Below are 23,841 nucleotides of genomic sequence, written 5' to 3' on the forward strand. Positions count from 1 at the left end.
ACATTCATGTATCCTTTGATGGCACTTCGCACAAGAGAGGATTCATGTCCAACTACAGGATAGGTGTGTGCATTGGTTCTGGTACCAGCGATCCCTAGAAAATGATGAAAACCCACCCTGTCACAAAGGCCATACAATGTTTTAATAAAGAGGAACCCAGAATTGCAAATGAACGTCTGAAATCTGTAATATGGTCGCAATGCCCCAAAACTGTCTTTGTGGGCAAAAGCCGCATTAACGGAGCAGACAGTATGGCAGTAGCCACGTTCAATGAGGGAGCAACTGCTATATCAAATGTGATGATCACATTGTGGCTTGACAGCACTCTGGTGACACTGGAAGCAATCAGAGAGGAGGATGTGAGAGCTGATAATGCTTCAATGGAGTGTGCCAAGTGTAGGCGCAGGTGCTATGACACAGTCAACAAAGTCAAGCGGTACCAGCAACAACTCAGAGGGCCTTATATATGGGGCAGGCATAGCTTATTAATGTTCTGCGCATTTCAACATTGAGCATAGTGATATGAGAATTTGCCCAACTGACCAGTATTGAAATGATATCCTCTGCTTGAAACAAATTTATGAAATGTGCTAATGTATTTGTAAAAGGTATATTTGATGTTTAAATATCAGATTAGGAATGAATAATGAATAAGAGTTTTATTTATGGAAAGTACATTTTAATAATATTAGCCTATCTTTATTGGCCATTTTCTCGGACATGTTCCCCTAGCGCCAATTTATTTTTCTCAGTCTTCAAAGGATGTATATTCACATTAATTTACACACAGGTTCTTAGGTCTTCTAGTTAGATTTTTACAGAGGCTTTTTTTATATATATCTTGTGTCGGTTGGATTTTAAATGTCATTTTATGTGTAAATATATGCAAAATATGCATCAGTCATACATGAAGTATTTTTTTTAAATAATTCCATGAAATGACAATATTTTCATAAACTGATCAGTAAAAGTGTAAACATTGAGTGTCTAATCACAATTTTAAAAAAGCAATGTGTTGAAAAAGGTATTCTTGTAATATGCAAATTAGCGCATATTTAAGGTGGGTTTGCCTCATTTGCACATTTACATTTTTAAATAAATAAAACTTGTAATACAATAATATATTGTATTTATGTATACTTTCAACTGGTAAAGTTTCAGTCTGATGAGAGTAAAAAAAAAAAAATATTAGCCTGTGGTGCCTGGCCTTAAATAATATGTCACCCTATAACATATTTCCATATGTATATTTCCACATACAGTTGAAGTCGGAAGTTTACATACACTTAGGTTGGAGTCATTAAAACAAATTTTTCAACCAAACTGCAAATTTCTTGTTAACAAACTATAGTTTTGGCAAGTTGGTTAGGACATCTACTTTGTGCATGACACAAGTCATTTTTTCCAACAATTGTTTACAGACAGATTATTTCACAATTCCAGTGGGTCAGAAGTTTACATACTCTAAGTTGACTGTGCCTTTAAACAGCTTGGAAAATTCCAGAAAATGATGTGATTGCTTTAGAAGATTCTGATAGGCTAATTGACATCATTTGAGTCAACTGGAAGTGTACCTGTGGATGTATTTCAAGGCCTACCTTCAAACTCAGTGCTTCTTTGCTTGACATCATGGGAAAATCAAAAGAAATCAGCCAAGACCTCAGAAAAAATTATAGACCTCCTCAAGTCTGGTTCATCCTTGGGAGCAATTTCCAAACGCCTGTAGGTACCACATTCATCTGTACAAACAATAGTACTCAAGTATAAACACCATGGGACCACACAGCCGTCATTACCGCTCAGGAAGGAGACGCGTTCTGTCTCCTAGAGATGAACGTACTTTGGTGCAAAAAGTACAAATCGATCCCAGAACAACAGCAAAGGACCTTGTGAAGATGCTGGAGGAAACAGGTAGAAAAGTATCTATATCCACAGTAAAACAAGTCCTATATCGACATAACCTGAAAGGCCACTCAGCAAGGAAGAAGCCACTGCTCCAAAACCGCCATAAAAAAGCCAGACTATGGTTTGCAACTGGACATGGGGACAAAGATCGTACTTTCTGGAGAAAATTCCTCTGGTCTGATGAAACAAAAATAGAAGTTTGGCCATAATGACCATCGTTATGTTTGGAGAAAAAGGGGGAGGCTTGCAAGCCGAAGAATACCATCCCAACCGTGAAGCACGGGGGTGGCAGCATCATGTTGTGGGGGTGCTTTGCTGCAGGAGGGACTGGTGCACTTCACAAAATAGATGGCATCATGAGGAAGAAAGATTATGTGGATATATTGAAGCAACATCTCAAGACATCAGTCAGGAAGTTAAAGCTTGGTCGCAAATGGGTCTTCCAAATGGACAATGACCCCAAGCATACTTCCAAAGTTGTGGCAAAATGGCTTAAAGACAACGAAGTCAAGGTATTGGAGTGGCCATCACAAAGCCCTGACCTCAATCCTATAGAAGATTTGTGGGAAGAACTGAAAAAGCGTGTGCGAGTAAGGAGGCCTACAAACCTGACTCAGTTACACCAGCTCTGTCAGGAGGAATGGTCCAAAATTCACCGAACTTATTGTGGGAAGGTTGTGGAAGGCTACCCGAAACGTTTGACCAAAGTTTAACAATTTAAAGGCAATGCTACCAAATACTAATTGAGTGTATGTAAACTTCTAACCCACTGGGAATGTGATGAAAGAAATAAAATATGAAATAAATCATTCTCTCTACTATTATTCTGACATTTCACATTCTTAAAATAAAGTGCTGATCCAAACTGACCTAAGACAGGGAATTTTTACTAGGACTAAATGTCAGGAATTGTGAAAAACTGAGTTTAAATGTATTTGGCTAAGGTGTATGTAAACTTCCGACTTCAACTATATTCCCTGCCCACGTCTCTGTGTCGCCTTTGTGACGCTGTAGTCCATACCTCCAGGAACTGTGCGTTGATCTTGAACTCGGGCACAGGACGTCCCTGCTCTTTAGCAGCCTGCTGGCGCTGCTCGATGCCCCTGAAGAGGTGGGTGACTGCCCGGGGAATAATGCCCAGCTCCTCCTCCCCAATGTTCACATCAAACCCTGTACCCATGGTGTATGTCTTACCTGACCCCGTCTATAGGAGGAGGAAGAGGAGGAGGATGATAAGACAGCGGTGGAGAGGAAAGATGAAGAGAAGGGTGAGAGAGAGATAGGATAAAGCAGGGAGGATGAAGAGGGGGAAAAATATAAGGATTAGGAAAGGATGGGGTGGGGATGAGTAAGGAGGAGAGAGAGAGATAACAAGTTTAATTTATTTCACATAGTTAATTTATTGAAGTTTCATTTACATCTGTTGTGTTTGTATCCAAGTGAAAAGAACCCTCTGATTCTGTTTACTGGGTCAGACTGTGGGGAAAGTGTTAAAGCTGGATTAGTCCATCCCAGTACAGACTAGACAAACACATATTCTACCAAATGTCCTCTACAGTCTGAGTAAATACACAGGGACAAACTGAGCTGAGCTGGGCTTGGTCAAACCAGGCTACCTAGAGCCTTGGTCAACCACTGTAGCTACTGTACATACAGCATGGATGACAGACAAATAGGTCACCATCACTGCAGCAATGGAAGGGGGGAGATGAGCTCATATAAAACATTTATGGATATCTTAGATGTGTGTATGTCTACTTAACCGCATCACTTAAGACCCCACACCATGTAAATCCCCCTCCCATCAAACAGACTGAGTTCTAGACAGCCCCTACTATTGGAGAAAAAGGCTCAGTCGCCAAGGCAACCGGGGTGAAGGGGAGAGAAGCCCAAACTTCAATGTAATTTCCGTTGCTATAGAGTCCGACTGGCAGGAAAAAGAAAGAGGCAGCTTGAGAAGAGTATGAATTGTTTAATTGGTAGGAAACGAGAGGGAGAGGGATAGAGGGGTTGCTTTGGTGGTGTTACTATACATAGATTAGTGCTTTATGATGGTTTGCAATGACAGAAGCACCGCCAGTACTCTCAGAAAACTTTTGTAAAAACGATACAAGCACTCCAAGAGCTAATAAGTATTGGAGGGGGTCAGTGAGTTTTCAGGACCTCACAAACACATGTGTAAGGCAGGATTATGATATCAGTTCAGTCTTTGACGAGTGATCCAACATAAGCTTTTGCATTACACAAATAACCCCAATAACTAATAACTAGGGGAATATGGGACAACTGCTATAGCCTACTGCTATAGCCCAGAGTTGTTCCTGGCCACATGACCTGACCAAGAAAACCCCTGGCCTATGGAAATATCAACACGTTACACGAAAATATCCCCCCAAAGGACCAAACGGCCATGCAGTCAGAACAATCAACCAAGATCAGTTGAGACGTCTTTGAGGGCCATCATGTAGACTTGCCTGGCCGTAGGCAAAGATGGTGGCGTTGTATCCTTCGAAGCAGCCCTCGATCAGTTTCTCAGTGCAGTCAGCATAGATGCTGTCCTGACAGGAGTCCATGTCGAACACATAGTCGTATGTAAACGCCTTGTCTTTACCCAGCATCACCTGGGGCTCCCCCGGGGTCACAAACGTACAGATGTGACATCCCTCAATCTTCTCCCGGGCCAGTTGAGGACGAATCCTGGTGGAGATAGGGAGGGGGAAGGAGAGAGAGAGAGAGAGAGAGAGAGAGAGAGAGAGAGAGAGAGAGAGAGAGAGAGAGAGATCGCGCGAAAGAAAGAGAGAGAAATGTCACTGTCAACAAAAGCTAAACATACTGTAATTGGCTTAACCTATGTAAACATAATGTTGTTTTTAGTCTGCACATTTTTTGGTGTGTTAAGTGTTCAATATGTACAGTAACATTCCCCACTGTTGATCTAAGTTTTTGTACTATTAAATGGACTCTTCAAACAAGGAGTTAACAAAGGAATTAACTTCCCTTACAAGCCTATAAAAAGGCCAGTCTAGCAACTAGAGGTCGACCGATTAATCGGCATGCCCGATTAATTAGGGCCAATTTCAAGTTTTCATAACAATCGGTAATCAGCATTTTTGGACGCCGATTATGGCCAACTACATTGCACTCCACGAGGAGACTGCGTGGCAGGCTGACCACCTGTTACGCGAGTGCAGCAAGGAGTCAAGGTAAGTTGCTAGCTAGCATTAAACTTATCTTATAAAAAAACAATCTTAAAATAATCACTAGTTAACTACACATGGTTGATGATATTACTAGTTTAACCTGTTGGGGCTAGGGGGCAGTATTTGCACGGCTGGATAAAAAACGTACCCGATTTAAACTGGTCACTACTCTTGCCCAGAAACGAGAATATGCATATAATTAGTAGATTTTGATAGAAAACACTCTAAAGTTTGTAAAATTGTTTGAATGGTGTCTGTGAGTATAACAGAACTCATATGGCAGGCCAAAACCTGAGAAGATTCCATACAGGAAGTGCCCTGTCTGACAATTTGTTCTCCTTCTGTGGCATCTCTATAAAAAATACAGCATCTCTGCTGTAACGTGACATTTTCTAAGGCTTCCATTGGCTCTCAGGAGGCGCCAGAAAGTGGAATGAGAGCTCTGCAGTCTCTGGGCTAAGTACAGCAGCTCTGTTTGTTACTGGTCAGGCAGGGAACAATGACACTGGAGTGCGCGTTCACGAGAGGACTCCATGTTTTTCTTTCAATCTTTGAACGACTACAACGGTACCCGGTTGGAATATTATCGCTATTTTACGAGAAAAATCGCATAAAAATTGATTTTAAACAGCGTTTGACATGCTTCGAAGTACGGTAATGGAATATTTAGAATTTTTTGGTCACGAAATGCGCTCGCGCGTCACCCTTCGGATAGTTACCTGAATGCACGAACAAAACGGAGGTATTTGGATATAACTATGGACTATTTCGAACCAAAACAACATTTGTTGTTGAAGTAGAAGTCCTGGGAGTGCATTCTGACGAAGAACAGCAAAGGTAATCCAATTTTTCTTATAGTAAATCAGAGTTTGGTGAGGGCCAAACTTGGTTGGTGTCAAATTAGCTAGCCGTGATGGCCGGGCTATCTACTCAGAATATTGCAAAATGTGCTTTCGCCGAAAAGCTATTTTAAAATCGGACACCGAGATTGCATAAAGGAGTTCTGTATCTATAATTCTTAAAATAATTGTTATGTATTTTGTGAACGTTAATCGTGAGTAGTTAAGTAAATTCACCGGAAGTTTGCGGTGGGTATGCTAGTTCTGAACATCACATGCTAATGTAAAAAGCTGTTTTTTTTTATATAAATATGAACTTGATTGAACAAAACATGCATGTATTGTATAACATAATGTCCCAGGAGTGTCATCTGATGAAGATCATCAAAGGTTAGTGCTGCATTTAGCTGTGGTTTTGGTTTTTGTGACATATATGCATGCTTTGAAAATGGCTGTGTGATTATTTTTGGCAGGGTACTCTCCTGACATAATCTAATGTTTTGCTTTCGCTGTAAAGCCTTTTTGAAATCGGACAGTGTGGTTAGATTAAAGAGAGTCTTGTCTTTAAAATGGTGTAAAATAGTCATATGTTTGAGAAATTGAAGTTAGCATTTATGAGATATTTATATTTCGCGCCACGCGATTCCACTGGCTGTTGACTAGGTTGCCCAGGGAGGTTAACTAGCTTGTCCTGCGTTGCAAATAATCAATGCGGTGCCTGTTAATTTATCATCGAATCACAGCCTACTTCGCCAAATGATTGATGATTTAACAAGCGCATTAGCAAAACAATCACTGTCGTTGCACCAATGTGTAACTATCCATAATCATCAATTCCTTTCTTAAAATCAATATTCAAGTATATATTTTTAAACCTGCATATTTAGTTAATATTGCCTGCTAACATGAATTTCTTTTAACTAGGGAAATTGTGTCACTTCTCTTGCGTTCTGTGCAACAGAGTCAGGGTATATGCAACAGTTTGGGCCGCCTGGCTCGTTGCGAACTGTGTGAAGATAATTTCTTCCTAACAAAGACCGTAATTAATTTGCCAGAATTTTACATAATTATGACATAACATTGAAGGTTGTGCAATGTAACAGCAATATTAAGACTTATGGATGCCACCCATTCGATAAAATACGGAACGGTTCCGTATTTCACTGAAAGAATAAACGTTTTGTTTTCGAAATGATAGTTTCCGGATTTGACCAAATTAATGACCTAAGGCTCATATTTCTGTGTGTTATTATATTATAATTAAGTCTATGATTTGATAGAGCAGTCTGACTGAGCATTGGTAGGCAACAACAGGCACGTAACCATTCAGTCAAACAGCACTTTCGTGCATTTGCCAGCAGCTCTTCGCTGTGCTTCAAGCATTGCGCTGTTTATGACTTCAAGCCTATCAAAGTGCCAATAAGAACATCCAATAGTCAAAGGTATATGAAATACAAATGGTATAGAGAGAAATAGTCCTATAATAACTATAACCTAAAACTTCTTACCTGGGAATATTGAAGACTCATGTTAAAAGGAACCACCAGCTTTCATATATTCTCATGTTCTGAGCAAGGAACTTAAACGTTAGCTTTTTTACATGGCACATATTGCACTTTTACTTTCTTGTCCAACACTGTGTTTTTACATTTATTAAACCAAATTGAACATGTTTCATCATTTTTTTGAAAATAGATTTTTATTTATGTATTATATTAAGTTAAAATAAAAGTGTTCATTCAGTATTGTTGTAATTGACATTAGTACACACACACACACACATATATATATATATATATATATATATATATATATATATATATATATATATATATATATATAAATCGACCGATTAATCGGTATCGTTTTTTTTTGGTCCTCCAATAATCGGTACCGGGAAAATCATAATCGGTCGACCACTACTAGCAACAGGAGGTATACAGTAGTCGGTAGTTCATAGGTCTCGTCCTTACGCTACCCTGAATCTCTGACCCAATACTCTGCCCCATAAAACCAGCTAGCTGGCTTCACATGTATGTGTTTGTGTGTGTATGTCCGTGTGTGTGAGATTGGGAGTGTGTGTGTGTGGGGAGTACGAATGTGAGCTAGAGACACACTAAGCTCCAATGCTGAATGTCAGTAATGCCCTCCTGATAGCTGGCCAACTAAAAGCTGGCCCTGGATAATTTAGCCTGGTGTAGAAGTGAGAGAGAAAGTATATGCTGGGCATATACCGGTGGGGAAATTCCCCCCGGACCCCCTCGAAGTAAATGCTTTTTATCAGAGCAATCATCACTTAAATAGCTGGTTTCGGAGCATTTCTGAGTCTGGTTGAGGAACTGAATACGCTCCAACCTGCTGTCTATCCCTGCACCCCCACCATCACCACCTCCACTCCCTGCCGCTTCTCCATCACCACTGCACTCTCTCCATAAAACATTAAGGGCTGTGCATATCGAGGGAGAAGAGAGGGAGGAGAGGTGGGGGTGAAAGGCTTCTTTATGCACATTTCTGCAGAAGGGAAGGGAAAAATAAGGCAGAAGAAACCTTCAAATACAACACTCAGCACCGATGCTGCAACAGGGCAGTCCAGTTTCACATTTTTGTTGTCCTTTAGGGAAGAACAACGTGCAATAGACTAGTGTGCAAGGAGGCCAGTGGGCCTGGGCTAGAGGCACAGCGGGCCTGGGCTAGTGTGTTCATCACATAGCATGTGATAGATAGCTCCCTGAGCAGTCAGCTTTCTCTTCTAACACCCCATTCTCAGATTACAATCACTGGGACAGACACCTTCAGAAACACCTCTACACAGAGTGAGAGCACAGACGGGGAATACTGTCTGAACGGGCTCAGAGGAGCTCACACACAAACACATCCTTGCATGCCCACACACATGTATGAGACAGTGCCAGTATGTGTAGTATCACCAGAGTCAAGCTTTGGACCAAGCTTTGATCCTAGACAAAGACCTGCAGCCATGTAGTTTTATTCACTATGAAGGGATACTGGGGTTCCTGAAACTGAGCTCTGGTCAATCCTAACTATAGCGTTTACCAATAACAGTTCTAAATTTACACCTTCACAGTTCAAACATTTAGTTTAAAATACTTAATTTAAGTGTTTGTGGAGGAGAGTGTCTGCTGTCTAACAGTCTGCAGTATAGGCCTCCTGTACTGTTCTTTGTGTTGCGCTGGGTGACTTTAAAGAAGGGAAGAGGTTGCCATGGATACTGGTAATGGAAGTGGCAGTTAAAGGAATAATACTATCTAAGCAGGATATCATGATGCCAATGAGCCAGTTAACCAGTCTAAGTGATGTATCCCAAATGGCACCATATTTCCTATATAGTGCACTACTTTTGACTATGGGCACTGGTCAAAAGTCCTGCACTATATGGTGCCATTTGGGACACAGTTAAATTACGCCAACCAGAGGGAGACAGGAGACAGACATCCTCTGCATCATCCTTTACATGCATTTTTAGTATGGCTCTAATAGCTATTACAGAGCTGAGCGTGTACTTGATTATGAGTACACTTGACTATGTATGTATTAGTTATGAGTGACATTTGGAAGCAACAACAACGGGACAGAATAGTAGGGCAGACCAAAGCTTATGTTTCAGTCTGGGTGAAACGATACAGTGCAACCCATGGTAACCCCTGTTCCCCAACACAGTATAATTTCTCCACAGCAAGTCTAGTTCTATGAATCCCTCTTAATCCTACGTTCACCACCTGTATGTTTACATCAACCTTTCCGTTTTAGCGACACATCCCAAAACGTAACGGCAATGCTCAAAATATAATCCCAAACACACTAGAGCGAGAGAGAGAAAATTAAGAAAATTACTTTGAAATAGCGAGATACTGTACATACAGTGTCCTCTGTAATTATTGGGACAGTGAAGCATTTTTCTTCTTTTGGCTCTATACTACAAAAGAATGGATTTGAAATCAAACAATGACCATGAGGTTAAAATGCAGACTGTCAGTATCATCCATATTAGGAGTAATGTTTAGAAATTACAGCACTTTTTAGACATAGTTCCCCCAATTTTAGAGGACCGAAAGTATTGGGACAAATTAATTTATGTGTAATAAAGTAGTAAAAAGTTAAGTATTTGGTCACATATTCATTTTCTCCAGAATTAAGACCCTGAGAGGACGTTGTTAACCTTGTTGCCGACATTGTTTACCTTGTTGCCATAGAAGTATGGGTTGCCAAGGAAAACCGCTCAGGGATTTCACCATGAGGCCAATGGTGACTTTAAATTAGTTACAGAGTTTAATGGCTGTGATAGGAGAAAACGGAGGATGGATCAACAACATTGTAGTTACTCCACAATACTAAGTCGAAAGAGCACAGCAAAAGGAGCATGGCAATCAACATTGGTTGCATGTCACGAGCCGTGGAAGCCGAAGACAGCAGCCTGCCGCAAAGTAGCCTACACTCCCAACGAGAGGCCCGGAGCGGATACAAACAACGAATAGTTTCGCCGCCCTGGAGCCTGATCTTCCTGCACCTTCGTCGCTGGGGGTACCTGTGTCTGGAGCCTGATCTTCCTGCACCTTTGTCGCTGGGGGTATCTGTGTCTGGAGCCTGATCTTCCTGCACCTTCGTCGCTGGGGGTACCTGTGTCTGGAGCTTGATCTTCCTGCACCTTCGTCGCTGGGGGTACCTGTGTCTGGAGCCTGATCTTCCTGCATCTTCGTCGCTGGGGGTACCTGTGTCTGGAGCCTGATCTTCCTGCACCTTTGTCGCTGGGGGTACCTGTGTCTGGAGCCTGATCTTCCTGCACCTTCGTCGCTGGGGGTACCTGTGTCTGGAGCCTGATCTTCCTGCACCTTCGTCGCTGTGGGTACCTGTGTCTGTGGCCGTTGTGCCTACTCCTACTCCTTCCCCTACGATTTCGAAGACGATGTCGGCAACCTTCCGTCCCTGCTCTGGATCGAGCAGGGCTTCACCATCTGTCGGAGGTCTGCACCATCCTGTGAAGCGTGGGAGTGTGCCGATTTCCTCATCCTTTTTGCCAGCTGTGATTTTGGGCAGCTCCACGGTAAGTGTGACTGTTCCTGGTGCAAAAACAATGTCCTACCCCGGAGCTAGAGTAAATTACATTACCAAGCTGCTCCCGAATGTATTACGCCAGGACATGGACATCGATTCTATCGTAGTCCATGTTGGTTTTAATGATATTATGAAGGGCAGCTCTGAAGAGTTGAAACTGGATTTCAAAGAGCTGATTGACTGTCTGCTAGACACTAATAAAAGATCCATCATATCTGGCCCTCTGCCCTCTCTGAATCGCGGCATTGAACGCTTTAGCGGGATACTCTCTCTTCACAACTGGCTACGTGGTTATTGCAGCTCAATGGGTATAGCTTTTGTTGACAATTTCGATACCTTTTGGAAACAAAACATGTTTTATAAGGAGGATGAAATCCACCCAAATCATTTGGATTGCTGGATCCTTTCACAGCACTATAAGGCTGTGTTGAGACAATGACTTATCAATGACCCAAGCCCAGCTCAGTTAATCCATATAATTGTGTTGCTGATGTCACACCCTGATCTGTTTCACGTCTTTGTGATTATCTCCACCCCTCTCCAGGTGTCGCCCATCTTCCCCATTATCCCCTGTGTATTTATACCTGTGTTCTCTGTTGCCAGTTCGTTTTGTTTCGTCAAGCCTACCAGCGTTTTTCCCTCTGTTCCTGTCTCGCGATTGTTGTTTTCCCGGATTTGACCTTTTCTGCTTGCCCTGACCCTGAGCCTGCCTGCCGTCCTGTACCTTTGCCCCACCTATCCAGATTACTGACCCCTGCCTGCCCTGGACCTATCTTTTGCCTGCCCCTGTCGGAATAATAAACTGTTGTTAATTCGACGTTGCCTGCATCTGGGTCTTTCCTTAAAACGTGATAGCTGAGTCATCATAACGCTTTAGCAAATGTACATTATACCAGGGGCATTGGTAGACACAATGTAAGGAACCTAATTTATGTCCCTCTAACTGCCCTGAATGCCTCTGTTGATCTTACAGCTATTGTATGCTGCAATCATTTCTCTATGAACCAGATTTATGCTGTTAGCACTGAGGCAGCGTGCCCTAGGATCGAATCCCCGAGCTGACAAGGTAAAAATCTGTCGTTCTGCCCCTGAGCAAGGCAGTTAACCCACTGTTCCCCGGTCACTGAAGATGTCGATTATGGCAGCCTTCCGCACCTCACTGATTCAGAGGTGTTGGGTTAAATGCGGAAGACACATTTCAGTTTAATGCATTCAGTTGTACAACTGACTAGGTATCCCCCTTTCCCCTTTCCATAATAGGACGTCCACTGTGTGCAGCTTACCCGGCACTAACATACAGTGGGGAAAAAAGTATTTAGTCAGCCACCAATTGTGCAAGTTCTCCCACTTAAAAAGATGAGAGAGGCCTGTAATTTTCATCATAGGTACACGTCAACAATGACAGACAAATTGAGAAAAAAAATCCAGAAAATCACATTGTAGGATTTTTAATGAATTTATTTGCAAATTATGGTGGAAAATAAGTATTTGGTCAACAACAAAAGTACTTTGTTATATACCCTTTGTTGGCAATGACACAGGTCAAACGTTTTCTGTAAGTCTTCACAAGGTTTTCACACACTGTTGCTGGTATTTTGGCCCATTCCTCCATGCAGATCTCCTCTAGAGCAGTGATGTTTTGGGGCTGTCGCTGGGCAACACGGACTTTCAACTCCCTCCAAAGATTTCCTATGGGGTTGAGATCTGGAGACTGGCTAGGCCACTCCAGGACCTTGAAATGCTTCTTACGAAGCCACTCCTTCATTGCCCGGGCGGTGTGTTTGGGATCATTGTCATGCTGAAAGACCCAGCCACATTTCATCTTCAATGCCCTTGCTGATGGAAGGGGGTTTTCACTCAAAATCTCACAATACATGGCCCCATTCATTCTTTCCTTTACACGGATCAGTCGTCCTGGTCCTTTTGCAGAAAAACAGCTCCAAAGCATGATGTTTCCACCCCCATGCTTCACAGTAGGTATGGTGTTCTTTGGATGCAACTCAGCATTCTTTGTCCTCCAAACACGACGAGTTGAGATTTTACCAAAAAGTTATATTTTGGTTTCATCTGACCATATGACATTCTCCCAATCCTCTTCTGGATCATCCAAATGCTCTCTAGCAAACTTCAGACGGGCCTGGACATGTACTGGCTTAAGCAGGGGGACACGTCTGGCACTGCAGGATTTGAGTACCTGGTGGCATAGTGTGTTACTGATGGTAGGCTTTGTTACTTTGGTCCCAGCTCTCTGCAGGTCATTCACTAGGTCCCCCCGTGTGGTTCTGGGATTTTTGCTCACCGTTCTTGTGATCATTTTGACCCCACGGGTGAGATCTTGCGTGGAGCCCCAGATCGAGGGAGATTATCAGTGGTCTTGTATGTCTTCCATTTCCTAATAATTGCTCCCACAGTTGATTTCTTCAAACCAAGCTGCTTACCTATTGCAGATTCAGTCTTCCCAGCCTGGTGCAGGTCTACAATTTTGTTTCTGGTGTCCTTTGACAGCTCTTTGGTCTTGGCCATAGTGGAGTTTGGAGTGTGACTGTTTGAGGTTGTGGACAGGTGTCTTTTATACTGATAACAAGTTCAAACAGGTGCCATTAATACAGGTAACAAGTGGAGGACAGAGGAGCCTCTTAAAGAAGAAGTTACAGGTCTGTGAGAGCCAGAAATCTTGCTTGTTTGTAGGTGACCAAATACTTATTTTCCACCATAATTTGCAAATAAATTCATAAAAAATCCTACAATGTGATTTTCTGGATTTTTTTTCTAATTTTGTCTGTCATAGTTGACGTGTACCTATGACGAAAATTACAGGCCTCTCTCATCTTTTTAAGTGGGAGAACTTGCACAATTGGTGGCTGACTAAATACTTTTTCCCCCCACTGTAAATAACATAAGAATATCGACTTCTGATAAGCTTCCTAGTAAAGCAATGAAAACAAGCAAGCATTGCAGAAAAGTGGTTCAAAATAGCCTGTTAACTGCTAGTAACAGATAACATTTGTAATGTGACTATCTCTGAAACTCAATTAGGCAATGCCTCTGATGATACAGTGGTAGCAATACAAGGTTATAACATTTACAGAAAATACAGAAATGCCAGTGGTGGAGGTGTTTATATTCAGAACAACATTCCTGTAAAGATTAGAGAGGATCTCATGTTAAATACTGTTGAAGTAATATGGCTACAGGTTCATCTGCCTCACCTAAAGCCCATTCTTGTGGGAAGCTGCTATAGACCACCAAGTGCTAACAGTCAGTATCTGGATAACATGTGTGAAATGCGTGTAATGTATGGGATATCAACAGAGGTATATTTTCTGTGTGATTTAAATTTTAACTGGCTTTCATCAAGCTGCCCACTCAAGAAAAAGATTCAAACTGTAACCAGTGCCTGCAACCTGGTTCAGATTATCAGTCAACCTACCAGGGTAGTTACAAACACAGCAATGAAATCATCAACGTGTATTGATCACATATTTACTAATGCTGCAGAAATGTGCTTGAAAGCAGTATCCAGATTCATCGGATGTATTGATCACAATATCGTAGCCCTATCTAGCAAAACCAAAGTTCCAAAGTCTGGGCCTAATATAGTGTATAAAATGTTAAACAATAAGTTTTGTAGTGATTCCTATGTTGTTGATGTAAAGAATATTTGCTGGTCCGTGGTGTGTAATGAGGAGCAAACAGACGCTGCACTTGACACATTTATGAAATTGCTTATCCTAGTTACTAATAAGTATGCACCCATTAAGAACATGACTGTAAAAACTGTTAAATCCTCGCGGATTGATGAGGAATTAAAAAATGGTATGGTTGTGAGGGATGAGGCAAAAGGAATGGCAAATAAGTCTGGCTGCACAAGCAATTGGCAAACATACTACAAATTGAGAAATCATGAGACTAAACTGAATTTAAAAAAGGAACTACACTACGAAACAAAGATAAATAACATAAATAATGATAGTAAAAAGCTTTGGAGCACCTAAAATGAAATTTTGGGAAAAAAGGCAAACTCAGCTCCATCATTCACTGAATCAGGTGGCTCATTCATCACAAAACCGACTGATATTGCCAACTACTTTAATGATTTTTTCATTGAAAAGATTAGCAAAATTAGGCATGACATGCCAGAAACAAACACTGATAATACATATCTGACCAATTTTTTTGCAAATATATAAATATAATGCAAATATTATTTGTACTACATACTTAGAGCTACTTATGGTCACTGTAGTTCAGAGAGAGGGGGGAGGGATGGGGAAAGAGAGAGAGACAATGACAGAGAAGAGAACGAGAGAGAGGGGGTGAGCAAGAGAGAAAGAAAGAGAGAAAATGAGAAATGTTTGCATGGGTGTGGTGTACACATGCCAACCAATGTACTGTATAATTATCCAAAATGTGTTTTGCTTGCATTCTAAGCACAATTCAACATCAGTAGGAGGGTTTCCATTCTGTGCCATTAACATGTCCGCAATCGCAAAGTTTTCCTATTGGGTGGATGCGTCTGGGACTGGCAGAACGCGCTGACACCTCAGAGGTCATGATACAGATAACTGAGTTCTTCCAGAAATGCAGTGGTGGGAGACAGTCTATTTTGGGGAAAGTTCAGTTTAAGTGTAGGCTATGTGCTGGTTCAGAAAGAAATAGCCTTCAGTCCAGAAAGTGGTTCCTCATATACTAACGCTTCAGTGTTTCACTTCAGTTACAGGACATTTGAACTTAAGGAAAGGACTATAATTAGGCCTACATTACATATCAAAATTATAGGACTGGACTATATCATGTGCATCACAAACCAGCATACGCATACTGCTAATGCAACACCAGAAACAATACAACTTAGTGGTCGTATTCAAAGATACCAGGACTGAGTTATTGTGGGTAAGGGGAGTGACACAATATACCCACACACCCACATCCGTCCAGATACATTACATGACCAAAAGTATGTGCTCGTCGAACATCTCATTCCAAAATCATGGACATTAATATGTAATTTGTCCTCCCTTTGCTGCTATAACACCCTCCACTCTTCTGGGAAGGCTTTTCACTAGATGTTGGAACATTGCTGCGGGGACTTGCTTCCATTCAAACACAACAGCATTAGTGAGGTCGGGCACTGATGTTGGGCGATGATGCCTGGCTCGCAGTCGGCATTCCAATTCATCCCAAAGGCGTTCGATTGGGTTGAGGGCAGGGCTCTGTGCAAGCCAGTCAAGTTCTTAATGAACCATTTCTATATGGACCTCGCTTTGTGCATGTGGGCATTGTCAGGCTGAAACAGGAAAGGGCCACAATTAGGATTAGGCACATTAGTGGAATTTGCGGTTTGCCTTCAAAATAAAAGTATAGCATAATTCTACTATCTCTATTAATTTGCATCACTATCAATGACATACTTTTATTTTGAAGGCTAAGCGCAAAGTCCACTATTGTGGCTAATCCTTATTGTGGCTAGCTTCACATAGATGGGTCCAACCACCATTAATCAAATAAGAACTGTCTTATAAATTAGGGTTATTTTAGATGATCACACCTAGCTATATAGTTAGCTATCTATAGCTACTGAAACAGATGTTTTGCTATGTTTTTGTGGAAGAACATTGTTTGCATCCATGAGCCAGCTTGATTTTTTTTTTTTATGACCAGCACTGTAGGTGCGCAAGACAATTTTACCAGCATCATAGCATACGTATCGATGAATCGTTGTGACATGAAATACGAGTGAGTGTGTAAAAACTACGTAAAAAATGTATGAACGCATTCAATTATTATGTGACGTGCAGTCATATTCCGGTCCTGATTGGTCAACAAGCTTATTTGACACATCAAATAGTGTTATTTGACATGTCAAAGACCCAAACGGCGTTCCATAGAAATCCTGGTTGAGAATAAAACGACTGAACTAATGAACAACAAAAAGCACAGCAAGTGAGTGAAATAAATAGGTTTTGATTATGTTTTACTGGTAATGGGGACATATGTAAATGCCAACAAAATAACTTTTTGGTCAATGTGGTGTGTAACCTTTATTTAACTAGGCAAGTCAGTTAAGAACAAATTGTTATTTACAATGACGGCCCGGACGACGCTGGGCCAATTGTGCTTTCCCTATGGGACTCCCAATCACGGCCGGATGTGACACAGCCTGGATTTGAACAAGGAGTGACGCCTCTTGCACTGAGATGCAGTGCCTTACACCGCTGCGTCCATGTGTGTGTGTTAAATAGTTAACTGTACTAGAATGCTTAAAAGGCCACGAAAATGGTAAACATCGGTTATCAGTATTGATGTGAATGTTATCATAGGTCATGCTTATTTGGTGTGTGTGTGAACAGGCCTATAGAGAAATAATTGCATGATAATAAGGATCAACTGGCTTCCCTGTGGCTCAGTTGGTAGAGCATGGTGTTTGCAACGCCAGCATGGTGTGTGCAACGCCAGGGTTGTGGGTTCAATTCCCACGGGGGCCAGTACAACAAACAAAAAAATGCATGAAATGAAATGTATGCATTAACTACTGTAAGTCGCTCTGGATAAAAGTGTCTGCTAAATGACTAAAATGTAAACTGAAAGCCAGTTATTCTGGTAGTCAACACCTGTCTTACAAATGAATAGAACACACACACACACTCTGAATTATCTGGAAGGTTCAACAAGTGCCTTTCCATCTCAACTCCTCCCCTCATTCCAACTTCAAACTGTGTCCTGGCTCCCTATTTATGTATACACACACACACACACACAAAACCATGCACACACACTCTGTATAATCACAAACACACTCCATAAGTAAAAGTTGGCTTATACTGTGTATAGGCTTAGCCACGCGAGTTGGAAGGCACATGTGTCGGTTGACCCCAATTCAAGGGGAGTATGTTAGCAGCATGTAAGCAGTCTTGAGGAAGGCAGCTACAGGGTTAGACTATAGTGGTGAACTGGAGGCAATAAGAGCACTGTACACCTATTTAGGCCCCCTGGCCTATGGGATTCCCCCAGTAGGTCTTTTTACTAATGAGAAGATAACATTGAACTATTAGTTAGGGACCCTCTGGCCAGCACCAAGGGAGGGCAAAGTCTTGTTAAATAGGATAATTATGTGTCTTAGGTGAATTAATGTTGAGCATTTAGTGCCACAGCCCTCCCAGCAGAAATGCATACCAATGTCGGCATGGGTTTAAATCCGTCCCACTGCCATTTTGGTGGGACTCTTCCTATCTTTCCATTGTATCCCTCTATTAGTATTTCTTTAATTTAAAAAAATCTGAAAATACAGAAAAAGAATGCCAATAATAGGGGACTCATATGTACACATGTACCTACACACACACAATGGAGCCTGGGTCATACGTACACATGCGCCTACACACAATGGAGCCTGGGTCATTTGTACACATGCACCTACACACACACAATGGAGTCTGGGTCATATGTACACATGCACCTACAGTGCCTTGCGAAAGTATTCACCCCCCTTGGCATTTTTCCTATTTTGTTGCCTTACAACCTGGAATTAAAATAGATTTTTGGGGGGTTTGTATCATTTGATTTACACAACATGCCTACCACTTTGAAGATGCAAAATGTTTTTTGTTGTGAAACAAACAAGAAATTAGACCAAAAAAAATGAAAACTTGAGCGTGTATAATTATTCACCCCCCAAAGTTAATACTTTGTAGAGCCACCTTTTGCAGCAATTACAGCTGCAAGTCTTTTGGGATATGTCTCTATAAGCCTGGCACATCTAGAAACTGGGATTTCTGCCCATTCTTCAAGGCAAAACTGCTCCAGCTCCTTCAAGTTGGATGAGTTCCTGCTGGTGTACAGCAATCTTTAAGTCACACGCAGTTGGATTGAGGTCTGGGCTTTGACTAGGCCATTCCAAGACATTTAAAATGTTTCCCCTTAAACCACTCGAGTGTTGCTTTGGCAGTATGCTTAGGGTCATTGTCCTGCTGGAAGCTGAACCTCCGTCCCAGTCTTAAATCTCTGGAAGACTGAAACAGGTCTCCCTCAAGAATTTCCCTGTATTTAGCTCCATCCATCATTCCTTCAATTCTGAACAGTTTCCCAGTCCCTGCCGATGAAAAACATCCCCACAGCATGATGCTGCACCACCATGGTGTTCTCGGGGTGATGAGTGGTGTTGAGTTTGTGCCAGACATAGCGTTTTCCTCAATTTTAGTCTCATTTGACCAGAGTACCTTCATCCATATGTTTGGGGAGTCTCCCACATGCCTTTTGGCGAACAACAAACGTGTTTGCTTATTTTTTTCTTTAAGCAATGGCCACTCTTCCGTAAAGCCCAGCTCTGATGAGTGTACGGCTTAAAGAGGTCCTATGGACAGATACTCCAATCTCCGCTGTGGAGCTTTGCAGCTCCTTCAGGGTTATCTTTGGTCTCTTTGTTGCCTCTCTGATTAATGCCCTCCTTGCCTGGTCCGTGAGTTTTGGTGGGCGGCCCTCTCTTGGCAGGTTTGTTGTGGTGGCATATTCTTTCCATTTTTTAATAACGGATTTAATGAGGCTTCGTGGGATGTTCAAAGTTTTTGATATTTTTTTAAAACCCAACCCTGATCTGTACTTCTCCACAACTTTGTCCCTGACCTGTTTGGAGAGCTCCTTGGTCTTCATGGTGCCGCTTGCTTGGTGGTGCCCCTTGCTTAGTGGTGTTGCAGACTCTGGGACCTTTCAGAACAGGTGAGTATATATATATATATATATATATATATATATATATATATATATATATATATATATACACTGCTGAAAAAAATAAAGGGAACACTTAAACAACACAATGTCACTCCAAGTCAATCACACTTCTGTGAAATCAAACTGTCCACTTAGGAAGCAACACTAATTGACAATACATTTCACATGCTGTTGTGCAAATGGAATAGACAACAGGTGGAAATTATAGGCAATTAGCAAGACACCCCCAATAAAGGAGTGGTTCTGCAGGTGGGGACCACAGACCACTTCTCAGTTCCTATGCTTCCTGGCTGATGTTTTGGTCACTTTTGAATGCTGGCGGTGCTTTCACTCTAGTGGTAGCATGAGACGGAGTCTACAACCCACACAAGTGGCTCAGGTAGTGCAGCTCATCCAGGATGGCACATCAATGCGAGCTGTGGCAAGAAGGTTTGCTGTGTCTGTCAGCGTAGTGTCCAGAGCATGGAGGCGCTACCAGGAGACAGGCCAGTACATCAGGAGACGTGGAGGAGGCCGTAGGAGGGCAACAACCCAGCAGCAGGACCGCTACCTCCGCCTTTGTGCAAGGAGGAGCAGGAGAAGCACTGCCAGAGCCCTGCAAAATGACCTCCAGCAGGCCACAAATGTGCATGTGTCCGCTCAAACGGTCAGAAACAGACTCCATGAGGGTGGTATGAGGGCAAGACGTCCACAGGTGGGGGTTGTGCTTACAGCCCAACACCGTGCAGGACGTCTGGCATTTGCCAGAGAACACCAAGATTGGCAAATTCGCCACTGGTGCCCTGTGCTCTTCACAGATGAAAGCAGGTTCACACTGAGCACGTGACAGATGTGACAGAGTCTGGAGACGCCGTGGAAAACGTTCTGCTGCCTGCAACATCCTCCAGCATGACCGGTTTGGCGGTGGGTCAGTCATGGTGTGGGGTGGCATTTCTTTGGGGGGCTGCACAGCCCTCCATGTGCTCGCCAGAGGTAGCCTGACTGCCATTAGGTACCGAGATGAGATCCTCAGACCCATTGTGAGACCATATGCTGGTGCGGTTGGCCCTGGGTTCCTCCTAATGCAAGACAACGCTAGACCTCATGTGACTGGAGTGTGTCAGCAGTTCCTGCAAGAGGAAGGCATTGATGCTATGGACTGGCCCGCCCGTTCCCCAGACCTGAATCCAATTGAGCACATCTGGGACATCATGTCTCGCTCCATCCACCAACGCCACGTTGCACCACAGACTGTCCAGGAGTTGGCGGATGCTTTAGTCCAGGTCTGGGAGGAGATCCCTCAGGAGACCATCCGCCACCTCATCAGGAGCATGCCAAGGCGTTGTAGGGAGGTCATACAGGCACGTGGAGGCCCCACACACTACTGAGCCTCATTTTGACTTGTTTTAAGGACATTACATCAAAGTTGGATCAGCCTGTAGTGTGGTTTTCCACTTTAATTTTGAGTGTGACTCCAAATCCAGACCTCCATGGGTTGATAAATTGGATTTCCATTGATTATTTTTGTGTGATTTTGTTGTCAGCACATTCAACTATGTAAAGAAAAAAGTATTTAATAAGATTATTTCTTTCATTCAGATCTAAGATGTGTTGTTTAAGTGTTCCCTTTATTTTTTTGAGCAGTGTATATATATATATATATATGTAAAGAAAAAAGTATTTAATAAGATTATTTCTTTCATTCAGATCTAAGATGTGTTGTTTAAGTGTTCCCTTTATTTTTTTGAGCAGTATATATATATATATATATGTAAAGAAAAAAGTATTTAATAAGATTATTTCTTTCATTCAGATCTAAGATGTGTTGTTTAAGTGTTCCCTTTATTTTTTTGAGCAGTATATATATATATATATATATATATATATATATATATATATATATATATATATACTGAGATCATGTGACAGATCATGTGACACTTAGATTGCAGACAGGTGAACTTTATTTAACTAATTATGTGACTTCTGAAGGTAATTGGTTGCACCAGATCTTATTTAGGGGCTTCATAGCAAAGGGGTGAATCATTTTTTTGAAACAAGTAAATACTTGTGAATACTTTTGCAAGGCACTGTACACACACACACGATGGAGCCTGGGTCATATGTACACATGCACCTACACACACGATGGAGCCTGGGTCAAAAGACTCAGTGATTTCTGATGGCTGGTTACTATGGAGACCGTGGTTGTAAAGTACCATAGAGCAGTCAGCTGGATGTGTCAGCCATTATTAACATATTTAAACGAGAGGGCTAACTTTACAATATTCACACTTAAATACAGTGTGTGTGTGTGTGTGTGTGAGAGAGAGAGAGAGAGAGAGAGCGAGATAAAGAGAGAGACAGACGGAGGCAGACAAACACAAAGAGAAAGAAAGGCTGGTACTATATTTGTTCCAAATGACCCATTGTGCCACTAGATATTTCTGTCAGTGTGCCACCTCAGCATGTGTCCTCCTAGTAGGGAGCGGCCCTTATTCAGCAACAACACAGATTTGTGATGACTCATTCATTCAACTGTCTTTATGTGAAAAAGACAAGCCTGTCTAGGGGACTAACAAAGGATTTTAGGATCCAATGATTTACACATTTTATAGCTTTAAGTATGAACAACATAATGCATTCTTTACTGCACTCTTTCTGTAGGCGTATGAGCTCAACAAGGCCATTGCAATGTTTTCTTCACTGTAAACAAAGAATCAATTTCACAGAGACAGTCAGAGCTCTCTAGCCTAGTAAACGGTTGGCTGTCTTTTCCTTGAAGACCGTCACTAAAAGCTCCTTTCATTGATCAACTATCGCTCAACTGTCTTCTTTTTGAAAGGATGCCCGAGATTTCGGCACCGGGCCAAAGAGTTATACATGCCAGATCTGTCTTTCCAACAGTTCAGCCGTTACAAAACAAGGATTGTATCATCCATTACTTGACCGGTGTGTGAGGAATTTGGGCGATGGCACTTGCCATTTTGGCCACCCTGCAGTTTCTTTTTGGGGGCGTGTGATGATGCTGCGTCATGCATGGATACAGTGTAGGGCCTAACACATTTCTTTAGTAATTCTGCGACACGGGACACAGTAGCCTTGAGATTGTGGTTTATGTAAACTAACAACTGCAAATTCCTAAATTCATATTGTCCTATGCACAATAGATGCAGTGGTTTGAATTAGCCTATAGTCTGCGTCCTCAAAGACCATCACATCATATGGCAACAAATTTGACATCAAAATATAGACCTGTTGGTTACAAATGTATCACAATCGTTCTATGAAATCATAAAGCCCCTAGACTGGGCTCTGTGGCAAAAAAATTATGCAAGGCCTGAGACGAATCTATGCAATTGTGTCGACAGTTGCATCTATGCAAATGCAAAGCAATTAAATGTAGGGCTTGAAGACATACCTCAAAGCCACCCGGACTGAGCTTTCGTCCTGTCCCATCGACATGATTCCACAGTTGAGTGGTTATCGATTGATAGAAGAACAAAAACGAGTGTAGGTTATCTATCCGTTTATTTTCATCCGTCAAAACTGGATGGAGATGAGTGCGCAGCTCCGGAGAGCCAGTTGTCTGAGCGAGCAACAGAGCAACTCACCTCGACTTCACTTCAGCCATATTTCAGATTATTATAAGCATAATAGAGATGTTCAATAAAATACTGCGCCTGTTTGGTGCCCCCTTGCATTTCCAGCTAGAATGCATTCTTTGGCGGCATTCTGTTGGAGCGGCAAAGCTGTTGCGTTTAGTCCAGTCGCTTTTGCGACTCGTCTGCGTTCAGGCTCTTTGGATGGGAGAGGGACACACGCCTCCCGCGCACACCGATTCTGCTCGAGTCGCAATGCGTCACCAAACCACGCCTTCTTCGACGGCCTCTGTCTGTGAAGGTTGACCGTTGACGTCACAATGCGCACGAAGCAGCCAGATGACACAAAATTGACATCGAAATAGAATTTGACGTTTGAAGAAACGTGGATAAACGTCAGAATCGGTAAAAGTCAAATTGGTGAAACCGTGAGATCTAGTTGGATGGAGATCAATTCCAATTTCGACATTTTGAAGAAATGTAGTGAGTGACTTCATGCCAGGTCTAATCATGGAATAT

At 42.1% G+C, this 23,841-nt stretch overlaps 1 protein-coding gene across 3 annotated transcripts in view; it reads right to left on the bottom strand.

Annotated features, from left to right (window-relative positions):
- The window catches only part of LOC106573106 (kinesin-like protein KIF21A), an 82,498-nt gene extending 58,957 nt beyond the window's left edge, over positions 1-23,541 (bottom strand). For all 3 annotated transcript variants that reach the window (XM_082962496.1, XM_082962497.1, XM_082962495.1), the window contains exons 1-3: positions 23,142-23,541; positions 4,380-4,602; positions 2,927-3,109 (exon numbers count right to left, since the gene is read on the bottom strand). In XM_082962496.1, the coding sequence (XP_082818622.1) occupies positions 2,927-3,109; positions 4,380-4,602; positions 23,142-23,185 (450 nt within the window). In that variant the 5' untranslated portion in view covers positions 23,186-23,541. The remainder of the gene's footprint in view (positions 1-2,926; positions 3,110-4,379; positions 4,603-23,141) is intronic.
- Between the last annotated feature and the right edge of the window lie 300 nt (positions 23,542-23,841).

Source organism: Salmo salar, chromosome 16 (genome assembly GCF_965601325.2).
Source record: "Salmo salar chromosome 16, fSalSal1, whole genome shotgun sequence".
Classification (NCBI taxonomy): domain Eukaryota; kingdom Metazoa; phylum Chordata; class Actinopteri; order Salmoniformes; family Salmonidae; genus Salmo; species Salmo salar.